At 43.5% G+C, this 17,833-nt stretch overlaps 1 protein-coding gene across 1 annotated transcript in view; it reads right to left on the minus strand.

Annotated features, from left to right (window-relative positions):
- Positions 1-17,241, minus strand: part of LOC126248233 (cuticlin-4) — a 251,274-nt gene extending 234,033 nt beyond the window's left edge. Inside the window, exon 1 of the mRNA XM_049949061.1 lies at positions 17,114-17,241. Coding sequence (XP_049805018.1) covers positions 17,114-17,132 — 19 coding nt within the window. The 5' untranslated portion in view covers positions 17,133-17,241. The remainder of the gene's footprint in view (positions 1-17,113) is intronic.
- Positions 17,242-17,833: the final 592 nt, after the last annotated feature.

The following is a 17,833-nucleotide window of genomic DNA, read 5'->3' on the forward strand; positions in this document are numbered from 1 at the left end:
TTGTCAAGAGTGCCACAGGGAAGCGTGATAGGACCACTGCTATTTTCCGTATACATAAATGATCTGGCGGACAATGCTGAGGAAGTAGCGACTGTTACACTCTCCGTTCAAAAAAGAGTGCGGAAAAGTCGACAGGCAAAAGTTAGAAATTCGTGCGTCTATAAAAAGACAGGATCGATGTGCGAAGCAAACAACTACTACCACAGTCATACGCTAACGAAAGAGATTTCCAAGAACTACTGAAAATTCTGGTCTTACGTGAAATCACTAACCTAGTCTAAGGTTTGTATCCAATCTCTCGTCGACCAGTCTGGTGTGGCGACAGGATACATCATTTGACCAGAGCACAGACACTCTAACGGAGAACATAGTAATTGACATACCAGGTGTAGAGATGCAACTTCGAAAACGTTGAAAACGAATAAGTCGCCAGGTCTAGATGGAATTCCGGTTTGGTTTTAAAGACAGTACTCTGCGGCATTGGTTCCTTATTTAACTTGCATTTAACGCGAATCTCTCTCCCAGCACACAGTGCCGAGCGACTGGAAAAAAGCGCAGGTGACTCCTGTAGGTAAGAAGTGTAAAGGAAAGGACCCGAAAAATTACATACCAATATCCTTAACATCGTTTTGCCGCAGAATTGTTCAACATATTCTAAGTTCGAATCTAATAAGTTTCAGTTTGGCGTTTTCTCACGTCATATACTGAAAACTATGGATGAAAGGCAACAGTCAGATTTCATATTCCCAGCTTTCTGCGAAGCGTTTGATATGGTGCAGTATGTAAACGCTGGTCCGAACGTACGGGGTATGTTCCCCGATATGTGAGTGACTCGCTGATTTCTTACGTAATAGAGCCCAGTAAGTAGTTTTTGACCGTGAGTGTTCAGCAGACGAGAGGATGTCGTCAGTAGTGTCCCAGGAAAGTGCGATACGACCACTATTTTCCTGTACATACGTGAATGGTCTGACTTATGGGGTGAGCAGCAGTCTACGACCGTTTGCTGATGGCGCTGTAGCATATGAGAAGGTATCGTTGTTCAGTGAATGTAGGAGGATAAAAGATGAGTTTCTGTTTGGTGTGAGGAGTGGCAGCTTGCTCTAAACGTAGAAACGTTTAAGGTAACGCAGATTATGAGGAAAAAATGTTCGAATGCAACATTAGTGGTGTACTGCTTGACAAAGCCACGTCGATTAAACATGTAGGCATACTGTCGCAAAGCGATGTGAAGTGAAACGAGCAGGTATAGTGAAGGCGAATCAATGGTCGACTTCGTTTTACTGGGAGAATACTAGAAAAGCGTAGCTCATCTGTGAATGAGAACGCGTATAGAACAGTTGTGCGATACATTCTTGAGAAAGGAAATAACGAAGTAACTGGTAGTGGTAGAAAGTACACTCCGTCGTGCAGCATACAGTGGCTTTCACTACGTACGTAGATGTAGACATTTCTTGTTCTGATATGCCTGTGGTATTAGCTATTTCATACATCTTCAACAGCCGATCATTCAGTGCCGTTCTGTGGACTTCCTCGATGTTTTCATATGTGCTTGCAGTTCTGGGACTTGCTTCGTACGGATAACATTTAGGAAAAGCACAGCTAAATTTAAATTCAGCTACCAGTTTTTAACTGTTAAAAATCAAAGTATAGGCTTCTTATAAACCTTGAGCGTCTACGGATGTATATCTGAATTCTATGACGGCAGGATTTCGAGTTTGCGCAATCGAAATCACATACAACACGACCACTTTTAAAAGCCGAACGAAACAAACTGTTACGTATATCAAGTTAAAACTTGAGTTATAATACTGCATAACATAACTAGCCGAGCGGTTCTAGGCGCTTCAGTCCGGAACCGCGCGGCTGCTACGGTCGCAGGTTCGAATCGTGCCTCGGGCATGGATGTCTGTGATGTCCTTAGGTTAGTTGGGTTTAAGTAGCTCTACGTCTAGGGGACTGATGACCTCAGATGTTAAGTCCCATAGTGCTTAGAGCCATTTGAACCACAACATTAATAAAATTTCGTTAATACTAACGAGACCTCTGTACCAAACGCGAAATTTCCACCATGCTCTCGTATTATTATTCTCGCTTCGCCATGTTCGAAACAACACTGAAACTGAATTTTCAACAGAACTGACGTTAATTTGACTAACTGAATAACCAATGAATTTATTACTGAGAGTAATGAGAATGTCGAATATCTCACACTGTTCTCTTGGAAACATTTTGGCACAGCTGGTTTGCCATTGCGTTTCTCCGACTATAAGGGGCAGTCAAATGAAAACGAGAGAGGTGGGAAAAAAGTAAGTAAACTGTTCGTTATTTCAAATGTAATCGCCATAACTGTTACTATACTTATCCCACTGTGAGACAAGACGGTCAAGTGCCTTCATATAAAAATGTTTGTGGTCGCCTACGGAACCGTTATTCGTCCGAAGCAAATCAACGGTCATGAATGTCTTTCTTCAGGGCTGAAAAAATATAGAAATCGAATGGGGAGAGACCGGGACTGTATTGAGAATGTGCAAGATCTTCCCAGTCAAACTTCTGCAACATTGTCTAAAGAATGTTGGCAACATGTGGGCCTACCCGCATTCGTGGCCGGCGATTTGCTTCGGATGAAGTGATGCACGCCTAGGTACAATAATGTTTCCGTAGGCAACCTCAAACATCCTTCTATGAAGGAATTAACCGTCTTGTCTCACAGTGCTTAAAAGTGTTAACAGTTACGGCGATTACAGTTGAAATAATAAACAGATTTCTTACCATTCTTTTCACATGTCCCGTTTTTATTTGACTGCCCCTTATATGTTCTAGGGTTTCCAACTTTTGTCTTCTACATATTCCTAAATTTAAGGAAATTTGTTGCTATAAAGCGTTTAGAAGCCAATGGGTATTACAAAGACCATGAAGAATGGTATATGCCCACTGGAGAAACGATGGAAAAATTGTTTTGGTATAAAAGATGACGAAATCGGAGAATAAGTTCAGGCCAGGAATGTTGAACCTTTCCGTCATACGAGGGGTAGTTATAAACTTTTTGGGTTGTTGGGTTGCTTTGGGGGAGAAGACCAGACAGCGAGGTCATCGATCTCATTGGATTAGGGAAGGACGGGGAAGGAAGTCGGCCGTGCCGTGTCAAAGGAACCATCCCGACATTTGTCTGGAACGATTTAGGAAAATCACGGAAAACCTAAATCAGGATGGCTGGACACGGGATTGAACCGTCGTCCTGCCGAAGAGTCCAGTGTGCTAACCACTGCGCCACCTCGCTCGGTATATAAACTTTTTACTGTTGCGTCGAAAATATGGAGTTACATAAATATTTTATTGTTTGTTTGTAGGTCAATCTGTTAAGTAAGATCATCGTCGGGTTAAGCAGTAAAAAAATTTATTTAACAACAAACTAAAACATATACATACAATATATTTGAACGAAATAAAAATGCAGTTACAATTAATAATACGTCCAGTCACCGACAGCGTCGATAATTTTTTGGCATCTCTGAAACATGCTTGAAACCAAGTTTTCCGCGTATTCACGTGGAAGAGACCTCCAACTGCCTCGAATCTGTGTTGACAGCTGTTGCAAAGTGAAGATCTTTTTTCTTTGCAACTTCTTTTTGATGTAAGACCATACATTTTCAGTATAATTAGCGTCACACGACTGTGTGGGCCAATCCAGTATTTGCGCACATTTCTCTTCTTTCCAGTCGCTGCAAAGTCTGCTGCGGTGCTTCGGATAATTGTCCTCTTGGGTGCGGTAGCGTTCTCGCTTCCCACGCCCGGGTTCCCGGGTTCGATTCCCGGCGGGGTAAGGGATTTTCTCTGCCTCGTGATGGCTGGGTGTTGTGTGCTGTCCTTAGGTTAGTTAGGTTTAAGTAGTTCTAAGTTCTAGGGGACTGATGACCATAGATGTTAAGTCCCATAGTGCTCAGAGCCATTTTGTCCTCTTGGAGTATCTGATCTCCGTTTTTGTCGATGAACCAATGTTTAGCAGACCACATCGAACATCCTCGATAAATCTGTAACATCGTCTGTGAATTTAAATCGTCGATAAATACTTGCAAATCTCAATCAAGAATTTAAAGTAAACTAATGCTTTATGGACATTGCGGGAACGAAAAAGGTTTCTTCTAATGAGCTGTGAAAGAACTAAGGCGATATCTTTTACCATCTGTGTGTAATGTCGACCACGCTCTTACTTAACAGACTGTACATGTATGTAATTCTGGTAGGCACTGAAATCCTCGCGACATAGTACCCTAGTACGCCGCTAGATAAACTAAAACAAAGTAGCACAGCCCAGTGATAATGTGGAGTACGGTTCGGCAGTTAGTTTTCAGCGTTAGAAGGAGAACGACGCTGCAACAATCGATGCCGAGTTGGTAAAAGTGTACCGCAATAATGCACCATCGTATGACACACTGGTTAGGCAAGCAGAGGCTGCCATTGCAGCAGAACAAGTCTGCCTGACGAAGAACGAAGTTTGGCCAGCAGAGGTACAACAAAGAAGAGGACGCTGGGTAAAAGGGAACAAAAGGCGCTGGAGAACCGGCCACGCCCCGGCGGCGGATGCTGCGGCCAGTGCTCCAGCCTCGGTCGCTCCTTCCAGTACAGTAGGATGACGTCATTATACGGCCAGTAACATTTCGAGTCTCGCCTTCTGGATTCGGCTGACAGCAACGACCTTCATCATGGACTGCTACAGAATTTATTGTGTTCCAAATACGTCTAGGAGTACTAGGGGCTCTGCAACACCTTTCAGTTCGCGGGATTCCATTCGTGTGGTGAAGGCAACTGGGAAAAATCTTTGTATCTGCAAAATGTTATATTTCCTAAAAGTATACATATAAATAGACTATATTTTTCACGATATACAGGGTGGTCCATTGATCGTGACCGGGCCAAATATCTCACGAAATGAGGGTCAAACGAAAAAACTACAAAGAACGAAACTTGTCGAGCTTGAAGAGGGAAACCAGATGGCGCTATAGTTGGCCCGCTAGATGGTGCTGCCATAGGTCAAACGGATATCAAATGCGTTTTTTAAAATAGTAACCCCCATTTTTTATTGCATGTTCGTGTAGTAGGTAAAGAAATGTGAATGTTTTAGTTGGACCACTTTTTTCGCTGTTTGATAGATGGCGCTGTAATAGTCACAAACATATGGCTCACAATTTTAGATGAACAGTTGGTAACAGGTAGGTTTTTTAAGTTAAAATACAGATCGTAGGTACGTTTGAACATTTTATTTCGGTTGTTCCTGTTGGGTTGGCAGAAGACCCAACACCGTGTTACTAGAGGAGGCCGAAATGCACCCGTTTTAGCTCACGCAGCCGGCCGAAGTGGCTGTGCGGTTAAAGGCGCTGCAGTCTGGAACCGCAAGACCGCTACGGTCGCAGGTTCGAATCCTGCCTCGGGCATGGATGTTTGTGATGTCCTTAGGTTAGTTAGGTTTAACTAGTTCTAAGTTCTAGGGGACTAATGACCTCAGCAGTTGAGTCCCATAGTGCTCAGAGCCATTTGAACCATTTTTTTTTAGCTCACGCAGGCTGGCGTGAGGAGGGAAGAACTATACTGACGTGAGGTCTGGAACATGAAAAGGAATTAGAATTCAGAAAGCGGACGGAATTAGTTTGATACTTAACTTTAATCCATTAATTATGAACGTCGCTCTTGACGGTACATGATTCACAATATTATCTGTTCAGGATACATAGTAACTGAATATGGCGCCTTGCTAGGTCGTAGCAAATGATGAAGCTGAAGGCTATGCTAAACTGTCGTCTCTGCAAATGAGAGCGTATTTAGTCAGTGAACCATCGCTAGCAAAGTCGGCTGTACAACTGGGGCGAGTGCTAGGGAGTCTCTCTAGACTAGACCTGCCGTGTGGCGGCGCTCGGTCTGCAATCACTGATAGTGGCGACACGCGGGTCCGACGTATACTAACGGACCGCGGCCGATTTAAAGGCTACCACCTAGCAAGTGTGGTGTCTGGCGGTTCCTATGTGATACATGTACCTTTGTGAACTTATCATTTCTGAGAACGCATGTTGTTACAGTGTGATTACCTGTAGATACCACATAATGCAATAAATCCTCAAAATGATGTCCGTCAACCTCAATGCATTTGGCAATAAGTGTAACGACATTCCTCTCAACAGCGAGTAGTTCGCCTTCCGTAATGTTCGCACATGCATTGACAATGCGCTGACGCATGTTGTCAGGCGTTGTCGGTGGATCACGATAGCAATTATCCTTCAACTATCCCCACAGAAAGAAATCCGGGAACATCAGATCGGGTGAACGTGCGGGCCATGGTATGGTGCTTCGACGACCAATCCACCTGTCATGAAATATGCTATTCAATACCGCTTCAACCACACGCGAGCTATGTGCCGGACACCCATCATGTTGGAAGTACATCGCCATTCTGTCATGCAGTGAAACATCTTGTAGTAACATCGGTAGAACATTACGTAGGAAATCAGCATACATTGCACCATTTAGATTGCCATCGATAAAATGGGGGCCAATTATCCTTCCCATAATGCCGCACCATACATTAACCCGCCAACGTCGCTGATATTCCACTTGTCGCAACCATCGTGGATTTTCGGTTGCTCAATAGTGCATATTATGCCGGTTTACGTTACCGCTGTTGGTGAATGACGCTTCGTCACTAAATAAAACGCGTGCAGAAATGGCAGAAATGTACACGACGTTCAAAGTCGTCGCCATGCAATTCCTGGTGCATACAAATATGGTACGGGTGCAATCGATGTTGATGTAGCATTCTCAACACCGACGTTTTTCACATTCCCGATTCTCGCGCAATTTGTCTGCTACTGATGTGCGGATTAGCCGCGACAGCAGCTAAACCACCTACTTGGGCGTCATCATTTGTTGCAGGTCGTGGTTGACGTTTCACATGTGCCTGAACGCTTCCTGTTTCCTTAAATAACGTAACTATCCGGCATACATAGCACACGCCCATTGGGCACTTTGATCACAATAGCCATACATCAACACGATATCGACCTTTCCCGCAATTGGTAAATGGTCAGTTTTAACACGGGTAATGTATCACGAAGCAAATACCGTCCGCACTGGCGGAATGTTACGTGATACCACGTACTTACACGTTTGTGACTATTACAGCGCCATCTATCACAAAGCGAAAAAAGTGGTCCAACTAAAACATTCATACTTCTTTACGTACTACACGCATATGTAATAAAAAATGGGGGTTCCTATTTAAAAAAAAAAACGCAGTTGATATCCGTTTGATCTATGGCAGCGCCATCGAGCGGGCCAACCATAGCGCCATCCGGTTCCCCCCATTCAAGCTAGACGAGTTTCGTTCTTTGTAGTTTTTTTCGTTTGATGCTTATTTCGTGAGATATTTGGCCCGGTCACTATCAATGGACCACCCTGTATATCAGAATGGCAATATCAAGTGCCGATATTTTTACTTTATATTATATTTTTTCGCAATATACGGTAAATATTGAACTTGTTCTTTTGAAACTGTAGTACAACATAATTTTACTTTTACTGTGTGAAGGAGTCTTTCATCGCATCCAAAATTTCTCTTTGAATGTGTGAAGCAAGTATAGGCGGCACAAAAGAAGACAGATTCCACTGGGGAGGGGGGTGAGGTGTGAATAGAATAACAAGAATTACGATGTGGAGCAACAGCACACCAATTGCGTTAAAAACAATTTTAATGCACCTAGTGTGATGTTTCACATCATCATTCTTCTAAAACAGTTGCTGAAAATGAACAAAAAATCTGAGTAACAAGATTGGTCTTTGCGGTGGGCAGATACGTCTGAGGGGAAATGCTGACGTAATCGGCGCACTGCGTTACCAACAAAAACTGCAACATTTAGCTTCACCATGCAATTTTGACACTATAACTGACAGGTCGCTCGTGTTGGCAGAAATGAAAAAATAGGGAAGTCGACACGAAGTGTTCCGGAGAAATCCGAAATGTGACGAAACTGAACGACGGACCTGTCAGACAACTTTTATTGTGCCACTTACATGCAGTTACCATTGTTAGCGAAGTGGTTATCGCCAATCGTGAATGTACATCGTTTTCCTTTCAGTTCTTGCATTAATTCTTACAGAATATCTAATTATAAATCAATACTTAAATATACAGCTCTAAAACCGGTAGTATATTCTCAATGTGCAGCCGATATTTTATAGGCTGGTAGGCCGATAATTTTTCCGTTGATGTATCGATACATTTTCGGTGTGTTGAGAGACGCTAACGAATTTTGTAAATATCGATATATCGGATTCTCATTATCTTTAAAACATCGACAGTCCTAAACACATCTTGTATCTCAGACATTTTTAGAACTTCAGTCAACCACAATTCAGTTATATTAATGTTATTTTTTCCAAATTTTCTTCGCCACGTAGATACATTCTGTTTATTGCCTTTCAAATTTGCTCATTTGTCAAGGCGAATTACCATAAGTTTTAACCATTCACCCTAAACTGACAATATGAGTTAGCGCTGTGCAGCATATAAGTAGGGCCAATTGGTGCTCAGATTTTACATAAGAGAAATATTTTAATTTCTGCCCGCTTCTGTTGCCGACATCATTAATTCACGCTTAAGTGATGACTCTCGATCTAAGGACAATCTATTGGAATCTCAACGATGAAAGATATTTTCATGCTTATCATAAATTTGCCGATCAATCACCAGACTTTGCACAAATTTGCTGGGGAACATTTCAAAGTCTTTCCTCTCCATTCTACGGAGTGAGGACATGTGACTGGCGGGTGTCAACTTTACGTTCCACTGTCCACTTAGTGTAATTCGAATGCAGTAAGCTATATGCCAGCACGGAGTTACAGCCTGAACCTTCTCTTTCGTCATCGTCAATAATAAAAACATTACACTGCAGTCCACAAGCTTTCAGTTTTTCATTAATCATAGTCGGCTAGGCCTGCGGGAGTAAAGAATATGTGATCGTATTTTATTCCTTTTATGTTGATTTTGCGCTACTTGTTCCTCACTAAGTTGAAGTGGTAATAAATACGAGCGGCGTTCCATAAGTAATAAAACACATCTTTTTCTCGGCCAATTTCCGTCGAAAAAAAGCGAAATTTGTTGTGGAACATAGTGGAATATTCGTTCTCCATCCTCTGTAGCCTAATGAAGCTGTGATACGTGGCGGCGCTATACGTAACCTTCAAAATGGCGTCTGTAACGGAGATGCGTTCGAAGCACACAGCTGTCACTGAGTTTCATTTGGCGGAATACCAGAGCTTCGCAGATATTCACATCGACTTGCAGAATGTCTACGGAGACCTGGCACTGAACAAAAGCACGGTGAGTCGTTGGTCAAGAGGCCTTTCATCATCACAACAACGCCGTGCAAACCTGTCCGATCTCCCGCATGCCGGTCAGCTGCACATAGCTGTGACTCCTGCAGTGTTGGAAAGTGTGGACACTCTCAGTCGAGGTGATCGCTGCTCAACTGAACGTCTCTGTTTGGTAGTGCTGACACACGCACACACACTCACTCACACACACACACACACACACACACACACACACACACACAGGTGATCGCTGCTCAACTGAACGTCTCTGTTTGGTAGTGCTGACACACGCACACACACTCACTCACACACACACACACACACACACACACACACACACACACACACACACACACACGTCCAGCAATAGAGTGGTACCATACTGGCCTACAGGTCCTCCCAGTAAGGCGACGTAAGGCATTGAACGGAGATTACGTTGAAAAACATGGCTTTGTAGCCACAAGGGTGGGGGATAATATGATGTACTGGAATTCTGAATAAAACCAACCTGTTTTCAAATAAAAAGTGTGGTGCAATACTTATTGAACGCCCGTCGTGATAACGAAAATTAAATTGAGTATGAAGTCATTAAGACCCATAGTCACCTTACACCGTGTTTATGAGCGAGCAGCTTGAACGAATATATTATAAAATTCTTCTTCAATATTTTTTTCTGTCTGTGGGAATTGAGAAGCTTGATCTTAGTCGATGAAAATTAGTAGGATGGCATCACTTACGCACTTATTTGTCTGAAACCGACAGTAAAAGTACTGCTTCAGCTGCATTAGTCTAAATTAGGAAACATACAGCGTATGGTCTGAAATGTTTCGAACGCTGTAGGTAATATCCCACATACAAACTTTTATTCATACATCACACTCAGTGAAAGAAATTTTTCAGTTAACCGGACAAAAGATACTTTCTATTTGTGGGTCGCGATATAGAAAAGTCGTTTGCGGAAATAATGACATGATTTTTATTCTAATATCGTTTGAAAATTATTCCCTTCATGGTTTTCTGTCATATGTAGTAAGCATAAATGGTGCTCAAAGTCTTACATAGCGCCTTCATTTTATGAAGTGGAAGTTCATAGTGACATAACACGAGCTGCAGAGGATATATGAACTTAATTAGTAGGACATTTTAAATACGTCCATGCACCTAGCCGAAACTGCTGCCTGCTGTTCACTGGTGACGTTAGTACATTTTTCTTAGTTTTCAGTCAAAACAGACAACGTTCATAAAAATTAATTTACAAATGGACAGCAGAAAACCAATTCTCATTTACATACACTGATATGTGAAGACATTATGACCACTGACCTACGTTATAAACCCGTCCAGGCGATAGCAACGTCACCTGGCGAGGAATGACTGCTAGTGAGACACACACACACGGTGAATGTACTCGTAGTATATCAGTGGGCGTGCTGTCAGTATGTAGTATGGGGGAAGGCGCGCAATCTATCTCGGTTTGATCGAGGGCAGATTGTGATGACCCGGAGGCTCGGCACGAGCATACCGGAAACTGCACGAATTGTCGTGTGTTGGAGGAGTGCTATGGTGAGTGTCTTCAACACGTGGCCAAACCAAAGTGAAACCACGTCCAGACGTCTTGAGGTTCGGCGACCACTCCTCATGACAGATGTCGGACGTCGTGCGTTGGGCAGACTGGTAAAACAGTTTAGGCGACGGATTGTAGCAGAACCGACATCAGACTTTAATGCTGGTCGGAGTACAAGTGTGTCAGAACACACAGTGCATCGGACACTCCTAACGACGGACCCTCCCAGTCGACGACCCATGCATGTGTCAATGCATGAGTCAATGTTAACACCACGACATCGACAGCTAAGACTCAGTCGAGTACGTGGCCATCGGCACTGGACGTTGGGGCAGTGCCAGAGCGTTGCATAGTGTAATGAATCCTGATACCTTCTTCATGATGCCGAAGAGAGGGCACGAATCCGTCGTCTTCCAGTGGAACAGCTCCTTGATACCTGTACGGCGGGACGGAGACAAGCTGGCGGTGGCTCCATTATGCTCTGGGGAACGTTCATGTGTTTATTCATTGATCCAGTGGAGCCCGTGCAAGGCACCATGACAGCCAAGAATTATCTCACACTGTTTGCAGGCGACGCACATCCCTTCAGGACGATCATGTTTCCCGACGGCAGTGGCATTTTTCAACGAGATAATTCGCCGTGTCACAAGACCAGGAATGTGATGGAGTGGTTCGAGGAACACAGTGGCTGTTCCAGTTGATGTGCTGGCCCCCCAGTTCGCCAGATCTGAACTCGATCGAATACATCTGGGATGTGATTGAACGTAGCGTCAGAGCATGCCCCTCTTGCCAGAATCTACGGGAATTAGGTGACTTGTGTGTGCGTATGTGGTGCCAACTCGCTCAAGCAACCTACCAAGGCCTCATTGCCACGACGCGTCGCCGCTGTTATCTGTGCCAATGGTGTACATACCGGCTATTACGTAGGTGGTCACAAGGTTCTAGTTGATTAGTGTAAACGTTCAAATCGTAAAAAAACCTCAAGTGGCTTTTTTTTTATTTCACGACTCTATTAATTGTCCAGTGTTTGTATATATGTAAACTGCTCTTTAAATCTATACGTATTATAAAAATGGATGTACGTATGTATGCATGTACGTATGTTCCACATCTCCTCCTAAAGCATTGTGCCGATTTAAACCAAACTTCGTACACGTACCACTTACTGTCTGGAAATCATCGCTGTGGGGGTAAGAACCACCTACTCTTCAAAGGGCTGGGGGTGGGAGCGGGGGTGAGAAAACAGTGTAGCCCACGATGCACGAATCCCCCTATTTCAGTAATCCACTATTTGTGAATGAAAATGCATAAAAGGTTGCAACAAAATTTACACATAATTTCAAACCTTTACAAAACTGTTTCTCGCTGATGACCTCCACAAAATAATGAAAGGAAAAAAGTTTATAGCTTACTACGTTTTCGCTGTTCATGCAGTAAGACTACCGTATTAAGCATGACGTTTTAATTCATTACTTGTTTACTTCTAAAGCTATTCCAACACACTTCGGAGATAGTAGCCACATATGCCACTGGATATGCCTGCAAAATTGTGGCGTTGTACATCACATCGTTCAGAAGACACGACGTCATAAACACTGAGCTAGGAGAAAATGAAAGTGCTGGGCGAAATGCGCTAAACATACAGGAGAAATATGAGTACAAATACGTATGAAATATGTTAAAATGTATGTGAAATATATTTGACATGTGCGTAAGTGGGCAAAGCCGCAAGTTAAACGTTCATCCTAAACCCCTGGAACTATTTCAACGTAATATTAAGCGCCGGCACGTCGGCCTGGAACGTAACATACGAAAAGGTTGTGAGACGATGTCAGATAATAGAACGCTGACTAGGACGACACGACGACAGGAGCAGCACCTATACGAAGAGAATATAAGCGCCGCTCCAGCTAGCCTAGGCCGCACTAGAAGAGCCACACAAGAAGACCAGCCGTCATCCTAACTCTTTAGTCGTGACTTCTGTTTTGCTTCCATGGAAATTGTATATATCGAAGGACATTGATTATTTGCATGTCGCCAATTGCTTGCGACACTTCATTTAAAAAAAGGCAAAGTTAAGTATTGTCTAATTAATTTACTGTAATAAACTCCAACAATAAGATCTGCTTGAATGTTGTCTAGCTATGCGAGAAAACAGCTTCCTAGGCACCCTATATTAGACGACTGGGCAGGATCCCACACAATATGGAAAGTAATACTGTGAGCGTAAGAACCACCAGCATCCTTTTGGGATGAGCGTGATAACGTGGACAGAGAGGGGTGAGGAGGAGATGGACAGAGAAAGGGAAGAGTAGGAGATGGGGAGAGAGAGGGGAGAGGAGGAGCTGGATAGAGAAAGGAAAGAGGAGGAGATGTCCAGGGAGAAGAGGAGGAGAAGATGGCCAGAGAGGGGGAGCAGGAGGAGATGGACAAATAGAGGTGGAAGAAGAGATGTAATTAGAGGGGAGGAAGAGGAGATGGGTAGAGGGGGAATGAAAAGGTGGACAGAGGGGGAGAAGCAGATGGACTAATAGAAGATTGGAATAAATACATACCCGGGCAATGCCGGTACTCAGCTAGTAATCTTTATAAAATGCCAAATACGTCTGTCAGCTGTTTTAGATGGAAAAGACCTGTTTAAAGATTGCAACGCCATAAAAATATTGGTTACTCTTCACGAATAATGTATTTAGCTTATAATAATAATTTAGCTTATAATAATAAGCTAAATACATTATTTGTACAGATAATGTATTTAGATTATTTATCTTTAAACAGTATAGTTGGACGGTTCTTGTTGGCAGTAGCTATGTACGAGGGGAGTTCAATAAGTAATGCAACACATTTTTTTTCTGAAACAGGGGTTGTTTTATTCAGCATCGAAATACACCAGGTTATTCCCCAATCCTTTAGCTACACAACATTATTTTTCACCGTAATCTCCATTCAATGCTACGGCCTTACGCCACCTTGAAATGAGGGCCTGTATGCCTGCACGATACCATTCCACTGGTCGATGTCGGAGCCAATGTCGTACTGCATCAATAACTTCTTCATCATCCGCGTAGTGCGTCCCACGGATTGCGTCCTTCATTGGGCCAAACATATGGAAATCCGACCGTGCGAGATCGGGGCTGTAGGGTGCATGAGGAAGAACAGTCCACTGAAGTTTTGTGAGCTCCTCTCGGGTGCGAAGACTTGTGTGAGGTCTTGCGTTGTCATGAAGAAGGAGAAGTTCGTTCTGATTTTCGTGCCTACGAACACGCTGAAGTCGTTTCTTCAATTTCTGAAGAGTAGCACAATACATTTCAGAGTTGATCGTTTGACCATGGGGAAGGACATCGAACAGAATAACCCCTTCAGCGTCCCAGAAGACTGTAACGATGACTTTACCGGCTGAGGGTATGGCTTTAAACTTTTTCTTGGTAGGGGAGTGGGTGTGGCGCCACTCCATTGATTGCCGTTTTGTTTCAGGTTCGAAGTGATGAACCCATGTTTCATCGCCTGTAACAATCTTTGACAAGAAATTGTCACCCTCAGCCACATGATGAGCAAGCAATTCCGCACAGATGGTTCTCCTTTGCTCTTTATGGTGTTCGGTTAGACAACGAGGGACCCAGCGGGAACAAACCTTTGAATATCCCAACTGGTGAACAATTGTGACAGCACTACCAACAGAGATGTCAAGTTGAGCACTGAGTTGTTTGATGGTGATCCGTCGATCATCTCGAACGAGTGTGTTCGCATGCTCCGCCATTGCAGGAGTCACAGCTGTGCACGGCCGGCCCGCACGCGGGAGATCAGACAGTCTTGCTTGACCTTGCGGCGATGAGGACACACGCTTTGCCCAACGACTCACCGTGCTTTTGTCCACTGCCAGATCACCGTAGACATTCTGCAAGCGCCTATGAATATCTGAGATGCCCTGGTTTTCCGCCAAAAGAAACTCGATCACTGCCCGTTGTTTGCAACGCACATCCGTTACAGACGCCATTTTAACAGCTCCGTACAGCGCTGCCACCTGTCGGAAGTCAATGAAACTATACGAGACGAAGCGGGAATGTTTGAAAATATTCCACAAGAAATTTCCGGTTTTTTCAACCAAAATTGGCCGAGAAAAAAAATGTGTTGCATTACTTATTGAACTGCCCTCGTAATTCCCATTAGAGATGTGTATAAAGATGGGAGCAGATGGACTAATAGAAGACTGGAATAAATACATACCCGGGCAATGCCGGTACTCAGCTAGTAATCTGTATCAAATGCCAAATACGTCTGTCAGATGTTTTCGATGGAAAAAGACCTGTTTAAAGATTGCAACACCCTAAAATATTCACTACTCTGCACGAATAATGTATTTAGCTTATAATAATAATTTAGCTTATAATAATAAGCTAAATACATTATTTGTACAGATAATGTATTTAGCTTGTTTATCTATAAACAGTATAGTTGGACGGTCCTTGTTGACAGTAGTTATGTCGTTCCCATTAGAGATGGTGACGAATTCCAATTGAGAAAAAAATCCTAACGTGATCGTTTGGTTATGAATAGCAACTCATAATGGTTCTCTTGGTGGAAATGCTAATAATTTTGTGTATGAAAGTTTCTTACTTTCACATTTCGTTTAAGCACTACAGCTTCAACGTATGCTGATGCACATTCACTAGAAAGCTTATCTCTTGTCTGTGCCAATAACCACAAACTGACCATAAAAGATCGTAACCTCAAACTGTCGCTGTCATTCAGAGTCTAAGTTTGCCAGCTGCCAATAGGAAATCTGCCTGTATATCTCTCGGCGTCACTGCTGCTGTCTCCTCTTACGATGGTCTGCAGGAAGGCTGCCACGGATTGTCTTGAGAGGAGCTTTTCTTGCTTGTAAGCTCACCGCGCGAGATGGCTCAGTGGTTAGCACACTGGATTCGCATTCGAGGGAAGGGCGGTTCAAATCCTGTCTGGCAATCAAGATTTAGGTTTTCCGTGATTTCCCTAAATAGGACCAGGAAAATGCCGGGATTATTCCTTTGAAAAGGACACGGTAGATTTCCTTTCCCATCCTCTCCTAATCCGAGCTTCTGCTGCGTATCTAATGACCTGACTGTTGCCGGGACGTATACTATAATCTTACTTGTAAGGTCGCATCACAGCGCACTAATACAACAATTTTCATTCAAAAGCATGCTAAGTCTTACGTGGACGTGTGACGCTTGTTTCAATCACGCGAGAGAGTAATAGTAAAGCTGAAAAATCTGAAGCAGTATCTATTCGGAGACAGATGACTAATGTATTGTGTAATCCCACTCAAAAATGGTTCAAATGGCTCTGAGCACTATGGGACTTAACTGCTGAGGTCATCAGTCCCCTAGAACTTAGAACTACTTAAACCTAACTAACCTAAGGACATCACACACATCCATGACCGAGGCAGGCTTCGAACCTGCGACCGTAGCGGTCGCGCGGTTCCAGACTAGCGCCTAGGACCGCTCGGTCACTCCGGCCGGCTAATCCCACTCAAAAAATTCGAGAGACTGGTTTTCAGGGATAACACCCTATGGATCAATCTCGTAGCAGAGGTACAGATGCTCTCACACAGCCATATAAGCAGCCATTCTTCCGCCCTTCCTTCGGTGAATAAAAGCTGAATATAAGACACTATTTAAAAAAGTCCTGTTTGGCATGCACTGCATAGTGAGTTGCAGTGTTGAGACGTAGATCAAAATGTACTCACAGTGACAAAACTAGACATCCCACGAATAAACAAGTAAAATAAATTTAACGAGTCGAAATTCGTAGCTCATGTCGTTACGAATTCCGGAGTTTATTCTCAGATTCTGACCATTGAAAAATATTTCAGAAAGAGAGAATAACAGCAAGGGTAGAAAATTTCCCTGGCACTATCTTCCTCGGAGAACGGTAGCATATTTAATACGTTTCAAATGCAGAGCTCTCAACTTTCTAGATTACATAAACACTTTTGTCTCCGTGAATTGATCGAGAACAAAACACAAAAGAAAACTGCGCGCACATTTCACATTTTCTCGCGTAGTCCCAAGAAGCAAGGAGATAAAGGAGACGGATTACAGGTCGTAGTTCGACGTACGGAATTTGTGAAGAGTAAACTGTTAACTCGCGGTGTTGCTGTTAGTCACATGCATTGAAGTCTCCAGACGCGCAGCCTCAGCATGAGCTCACCGGAGTAGGCGTTCGACATGCGGTGGTGGAGTGTCGGGGCGAGCTGCGTCGGTGGGTTCGTGTAGGAGCGGCGTGCGCCTCTCAGCAGGACGTTCGTCGTGTACTGGCTGACTGCTGAGTCGCTGCTGCAGCCGGCGCCGCGCGTCCGCCTGTGACGTCACGTCTTCCGCCCCTGCAGCTCCCCACCCCGCTCGCAGCGAACCATTCCGACGAAGACCCTCACTGACTCACGGCCTTGCGCAGCCTTGTCTTTACCGCAGCTCAGGATCACGTCACAACCGTAGTACGATGCCCACTGCGCTCAACAAAAATTTCAGATAACTCGATTTCTGTTCCGGTTAGCTCGTGAAGGGAACGAACGTATTGTGGTTATTTTGCTTTATTTTATACGTACTGGTGACGCTCAACATTGTATCCGCCATTGCGAAATAAATTTGTTTTCTATAAATCCTGCTTCTGAAACTATTGTATATTTTCTTTTCGCTGTTTGTCATTTAGACATAATTCGGTACCCATGCACCATCTTCTGTGTACCTCACTATAGCTCGTAGAGCGTCTCATTTAAGTTAGTAGCGAAACAGTTTTGATTGAATTATTGTTGGTTTCCCCTTCTTAAGTTTACTACAATTATATTAGATTAGATTAGATTAATACTTGTTCCATAGATCATGAATACGACACTTCGTAATGATGTGGAACGTGTCAGGTTAATAAAAGATG

This window comes from Schistocerca nitens, chromosome 3, assembly GCF_023898315.1.
Source record: "Schistocerca nitens isolate TAMUIC-IGC-003100 chromosome 3, iqSchNite1.1, whole genome shotgun sequence".
NCBI classification, from domain to species: domain Eukaryota; kingdom Metazoa; phylum Arthropoda; class Insecta; order Orthoptera; family Acrididae; genus Schistocerca; species Schistocerca nitens.